The sequence below is a fragment of the Topomyia yanbarensis genome, chromosome 3, assembly GCF_030247195.1.
Source record: "Topomyia yanbarensis strain Yona2022 chromosome 3, ASM3024719v1, whole genome shotgun sequence".
Lineage (NCBI taxonomy): Eukaryota > Metazoa > Arthropoda > Insecta > Diptera > Culicidae > Topomyia > Topomyia yanbarensis.
In genome coordinates this window covers 59,094,982-59,101,693 of record NC_080672.1, presented here as the reverse complement: position 1 = coordinate 59,101,693, position 6,712 = coordinate 59,094,982, and the positions used below count along the sequence as shown (strand labels likewise).

General features: G+C 41.8%; 1 protein-coding gene across 1 annotated transcript; it reads left to right on the top strand.

The window, feature by feature from the left end:
• The first annotated feature begins 1,516 nt into the window (after positions 1–1,516).
• On the top strand, positions 1,517–5,376 carry LOC131693903 (protein TIS11-like). The gene is made up of 3 exons (XM_058982170.1): positions 1,517–1,900; positions 2,336–2,970; positions 3,079–5,376. Exons 1-3 carry the CDS (start codon positions 1,889–1,891, stop codon positions 3,860–3,862), a joined length of 1,431 nt encoding a protein of 476 aa, XP_058838153.1. The 5' UTR covers positions 1,517–1,888; the 3' UTR covers positions 3,863–5,376.
• Positions 5,377–6,712: the final 1,336 nt, after the last annotated feature.

Here is a 6,712-nt window from a genome sequence, read left to right as displayed (position 1 = left end):
TACTGCTCACTCGTTCGATCAACTCTGGAATATTGTTCAGTTGTGTGGAACCCTCATTATCTCAACGGTGTCCATCGAATTGAGGCAGTACAGCGCAGATTTGTTCGGTTTGCCCTTCGTCGATTGCCTTGGAGCAACCCTCACCAGCTGCCAAGTTATGAAAGCCGGGGTTTGCTTATTGGACTCGATACATTGCAAGTGCGACGGGATCTATTCCGTGCTATGACGATTTCGGATATTTTGCAGGATCGAATTGACTGCCCCGAGCTTCTCAGTGCGATAAACATGAACGTTCGCCCTCGCGCCCTTCGCAATAATTTATTCCTCCGATTACCTCTTCGCCGGACTAACTATGGAGTGAACGGTGCCATCATTGGTTTGCAGCGGACCTTCAACAGAGTTTCATCCGAGTTCGATCTTCACATTCCACGTAGCAGATTACAATTTGACTTTTTAAATAGATTAAGAAATTATCATTAGGACCACACTGTGTCTGTTGATATTAATTAATTATAAATAAATAGAAAAACAATAAACTTTAGCGTTTCAGCAGTAAATTTCAATGTGAAATCGACTTGGTGGACTTACCTAGTATTGGAGGTGAAATGGACCGTTCACGAATTTGCACCGCTGTAGAAGTCTGTCTTGCAGCCTCAAAGCGTTTAATCAGGTCGGCAAGTGCCTCGAATACATATCAGTATGATCCGCCGGCGTTTTTAATTAAAGTCACAATAACATTGGAGTCTTGAAACATTACCCGCTGTCAACTTCCTGCAGAATTAATATTCGACTTTATTCGTCGGACTGAGAAAGGAAAATTGTTTTTTTTAACATTTGTAAAACAGCAGAGTCTCGATGTCTCGCACAGGAAGCACTTAGCTCAGATGATTGTCGGTTAGATGTACACAATGTAAATACAAGGAAGTTTATTAAAATTGAGAAGTATAAGAGGAATAAATTTGAAATTGTTGAGCACAAATCAGTCTTTTTGTCATGTAGAATAGATAATTTAGTTGTTATACTAGAGATCTAGTGTTCTAAGTTCATGATTCCTAAACGTAAAATGTATTGAATTTGTCATTTAAACACGTTGTTCCTATTCTGACAGTAGTAGTACTGCCAGAATAGGAACCAAGTGTTCAAATGACGAATTACTACGTTTTCCGTTTAGGAATTATGAGCTTAGAACACTGGATCCACAAACTTTTAGTAAATAGCATAGCAAGCGGGGTCAAATTTAAAATGAATGAACGTTGTTGTGGGAATACTGTAACTATCAATTTAACTACTTTTAAAGTAAAAAAGAATACCATACAGGAAAATTAAGTACTACACACATGGTAAAAAATAGAGAACATGCAGATATTTTGATATAGTAAAAATGACTATTTAAATCGTTGCAATAAAAGCATAATATTATCAGCTGAAAATTGTGGGTACATTGTATTTAATTTAACCCTCTAAAATAGTAATTTGAACCAAATACAATTTTTTGAACCGCAACATTCTTTTGCGTGTAGTGACCATACGCGTTGCAGTCTCTTTTTCCCCCAGTGTATATGATTACATGGCAAAAAAATTTCACTTCGACTCGGCGACCCCCTGGTCATCAGCTGTCATAGTCGTCCGTCACTCATCTACTGTTTATTTACTGTTTGCGCGAAAAAAATCCGTCTCATCGGGATATGTTCGCGTAAGAAAAAAATCGTAGCAATCGTTGAAAAACCATACAAAAATATTCCTGTCACGTTTAAGCAACTCCTTTCCCGCAGCTGGTCCGTATTGAACCGTCCAAATTTTTTCCGTAGTGTCCAAATTATCACGTGTATTTTCGACCGTCAAATTGCGCCCGCCGTTTTGTTTTTTCATCTTATTTGGTTGTATCAGAATGGAAAACCCGGTAAGTGTTTCGGGAACCCGCATTGCGTTGTATTTCTCCAGCACCAGCAGCTGAAAGCGAAATTCCGTTACAAGCCGGTCAAAGCTACGTTTCGTTATCAGTTCAGGCTGCAACAGTTGATAACGCAGCGTGTCAAAAGCGCTAGAGACTTACTGACTGAGCTACAATAAAATACAAAAAAAAACTGTGACGAGATAAGATAGGTTGGAGTAACATTTTGTGCGATTTTTTCTAGTGCGAGCCACGCCGGACCGAGTCGCACGTACCACCGCTTTGACTTTTAAATCCTAGGCCAACGCTCTGCGTCCATATGTAGTGAACACGGGATTCGTTTGATTAGACTTTCAATGATGGCATTAGCTTACTGTCAATGAATTGATCACACCTTGTCTAACTGGATTTGTTTTTCTTTCTTTCCTATTTTGAATATTTCAGAATCAAACGAACTCCAGAAGCACAGCGCAGATGACCCTTTCGAGCACAAGCAATGCCTCCAGCAACAGCAACAACAGCAGCAGTAGTCCTCTGATTGGTAGCAATGGTCATCACGTTACCAGCAGCCAGATTTTATTGCAGCAGAATTTCAACATTACCCACCAGCAGCACCATAATCAACAACACCACTCACAACAACAACAGTCGCATCATCAGCAGCAACAGCATCAAAACCACAATCATCCCCACCACCATCAGAATCAGTCGCACCACCCACTTCAACAGCAGCAACAACAACAACAGCACACCGCCCGACAACTACTGATCCACAATGCTCTTACCCGCACCACGTCCCATCCGGTCGGTGGGAGTTCGTCTGCCACGACGGCCGCCGCCACGATGGAATCGCTAATGGAACTACTCCGAATGTCGACGGCCGCCAGCGTTCTGGCCCAGCAGCAGCAATCGAGCAGGGCTGCTGGTGGTGGCACTGGAACCGTTGGTGGAGCAGCATCATCATCATCGGCAGCTGCCGCCGCAGCAGCAGCTGCTGCTGTCGTCGTTGCCGGTGGTGGACACCGGAAGCTGGAACGTACCCAGTCGGAACCGTTGCCGCAGCAGGTTAATACTTCGAGGTGAGTTTGTTGGTTTATTGTTGTAAATCGATTGAATTTGTTCAAAGTTGAATTGTTATAGTTTTGCATTCATCTTACGCGTGTCTCTTTCCTTCCATTCTGTTCTAGATATAAAACCGAGCTGTGCCGACCGTTCGAGGAAGCGGGAGAGTGTAAGTACGGCGACAAGTGCCAGTTTGCGCATGGCATGCAGGAACTGCGCAATCTCCAGCGTCATCCAAAGTACAAGACGGAACTGTGCCGCACGTTCCACAGCGTCGGTTTTTGCCCGTACGGACCGCGGTGCCACTTTGTGCACAACGCGGAAGAAGCCCGCAGTCACAATCGTTCGGTGGCGGCGTACCATGCCCAGTTGGCAGCGGCCGCAGCAGCAGCTGCTGCCGGTGGTAGTAACAACGGCAACGGAAGTCACAATCAATCGTCGAATGCGGCTTTGATACAGCAGGCTCAACTTCAGCATACGGCGGAGTTGTTGCAACAGCAACAGCGTCAACAACAACATTTGCAGCAGCAACATCAGCTTCCGCTAAGTCCAGCCCTGTCGATGTCTACCGGTTCGGATCGGGCTTCACCGATAGGATCACTATCGCTTTCGCCTACCACTTCGATGGCGAGCTTCTTCCCGGAACAGGGTAGCCCAACGTTCCCGCCGACAAGTCAGCAAAGTGCGTTCAATTTCCCAGCATCGCCACCGGCCAGTCCCATCGATGGCGGTCTATCGCCAATGACTACTCCTCCGCCGCCGTCTCCATCGTTGGTATCACTATCGGGTAAAGTGGGTGCAGGAAGCAATAGCAACAATAATTGCAGCAACATCGATGGCGACGCCCGGCTTCCGGTTTTCAATCGGCTCAGCTCCACGGTGGATGCCTTCACCAACATGATGATCTAGAGGGATGTGTGGTGGTGGTGGTGTGATTTGGTGCATGTGTGGGGTGGCCACGCTAACGGTTCGCTTGTAACTGTTTTTTTCTCTGTACGCAGCACGCACATAGCGCTAGCAACCGAAGCCACACAAACAGACGATTTTGTATATACTTATTCATCGAACGCACGTGTGTGGTTTTTTTCCTTCAAGTTTAAAATGGGGTTATTTATGTATCCGATGGGTAAAATGTTAAATTTGTAAACGAAAACTGCTGCAAAAAAGTAAACGCACAGATATTTATTTATACAAACAAGCAAACTGATGGAGATACTAGGAGCTAACAACTAGCACGTTTCTGAATCAAACAAAACCACGTGCGAAAGCATAGTCCGACGGAGAAGTAAACACTTATTTAACTATTTATTTTTATATTAAATTTATACCTTTTATTTAAATCGAACGATATATGCAAACAAACACGCGCACACATACATTTGTACAACCGCAGACTCAAGCTGGTATGGGTGCGTGCGTGTGTTCCAAGCAGTTTGAGGTGAGCGTAAATATTCCTTCGCATAAAAAAACACCAACGAGAGCTTCCAGTGAGAAACAAATTTTCGATTTCACAAAACTACCGCAAACGAAACAAAACACTGAAAAATCGACGGAACCAACAAATTCTCCTTCGTTTGTCACTATGATTATTAACATTACTATTATTATTATGATGATTATTATTATTATCAAACCTATCTTGATTATTTTTTAATTTATTTTATTTATTTTTCTCTGCTTGATTTTCACACTTTATCGCATAAGGAAAGCGATTCGTAAAAAAGATTAGTTTTTTTCCCACGTACAGTTATTTAAAAAACGGCAACAACAGTTAAACAAATTAAGCGTTCATTTAAGTTACAATCCTAGCAGAAGAAAAACGGTGAACCGAATTTGATTGGTCAGCAGATCAGGCGGACGGCTTTTGTGCGCCATTTTGCCAACACAAAAGCTCTGTTTTGTTCAGGTTATTTTTCCACCCTATTTCTGAAATATATACATAATTTGTAGTAATTTATGCCCCCGGAAGCAACCGCACGAACGGATACTTATTCCTGTCAAGCCGAAAATTTTGTTTATATTAGTTCTATATGTTTTGGTCACCACCAGATAGTGCCTTATCTATTTAAAATTAATATCTATTGTAAACTGTAAACACGCTAGTAGGCTGCGATTTTCGCTTCGTTGTGTTTTTCTTTTTTTTTACAATCGAGTCATGTACAGGTTTAGGTTTCATACGCGGACACTCAGAACAGCCAAGCAGCCAAAAGCGGCAGGCCTACTAGGGAAATAGGATTGTATTGTATCAGCTCAGAATAAACCTACTTTTTTCGTGCAAACCGCCTCCCATTTGTGTGTACATTTTCTAGCAACTGATGAGCCTTTATCGTAAAATGTAAGTTAGAAACAAAAAAAAAAATCAAGTGATTTATGTTAACAAAAAATGCGCCCTATTTTTGTAAAATGATTGATTCTTCCAACGACTATACTTCCAACAATTTTAGTAAAAAAAATACTAACATCAACTGTGCATAACTAAGAGTGAAACGAGAGTTATAAACGATTTATAGGAGACCTGGTCGGAACCCCTAGCGCGCAAACGATTCGCAAACCCCTAGTGTGCCCGAACGCGCTCTCGCTTTCCCTCTATCACCCTCTCTCTCTCTCGTTCCCCTTCGAATGTTAATATTCTTTTCGTTTGATTAATTTTCATTATTGTGATCATAGTTTTTAATTAAACTACTAAGCCTACTGCCATCTGTGTTACTAGAAGACATGATAGCGAACGCGAGCGAGCGAGCGATAAAAGACAACCCTATCAAAGTGAGCTGTGTCGTGCCGTGCTGCACGTTAGGGCGAAGAGAGTGAGAAATAGTTGTTGAGATAGCGAGAGCGTGAAAAAAAACGCCAAAGTAAGAGCGGGGTTCGTCGAATCAAAACGCAAAGCCGCCACTGGCGTCTCCTGGATATTTGCTTTAATTTCCCATTGTGAGGTTAGATTGTAAGTGACAGAGACAGAAACAGAGTTTAACATATTATATTTGTATAAAAAACGAAAGGTAGAATGAAACACTCAGAAAATCTTCCATTAGTTGTAGGCAGAAACAGTAACACTATCGAAAAAGAGAATTTTATTGATGTATACATAAAATACATACTATTTTGTACAGATTTACACCATAACGGAACCGCATATGTAAGGAGTTTCTGTTCCCCGCAGGCCAAGAGCCTCCCTCGGTTCAAATCGAGTCGCCCCTCGTAGGATACCCACTATCTTTTCGCTGTTATATCTATTAAACGGTACGAAAATACTTGTGATTTTTTACGCTAGTAAGCCTACGCAAAACCTGTGAATAAAAGTCAAATTTCTTAATTTAAAAAAAAGTAATTTCATTGTTTTTTTTTTCTTGAAGGAAAAAAAGAAAGTGATCACTGCTCTAGTTAGTCATAGGCTACTGCGTTTACTTCCTTCAATCTCCGGTGAAAGGCAAATGGTAAGACGAACGGCAATAAGCAAGATAAAAAGATCTCTCAAACTTTTTTCTACTTATTTATTGCATTTTTTTATAGCCGCCTAACTTATTTAAATTATATACGTAAAATGTAAGTACTTGCCCTTTGCTAGTTTAACTAACCCCATACATTGATCACCTAACCAACAGGTTTTGAGCTGACCCCAAATATGTAATCGAACCATTTTTCGTTTGTTTGTTCAACACTAAGTACGACCCTGTTGGGGGCGTTCTAACCCCTCCTTTCTTACCCCCTCCCCTCAAAAAAATCGCCATAAGCAGATGAAAAGAAACAACAATCAAGTCT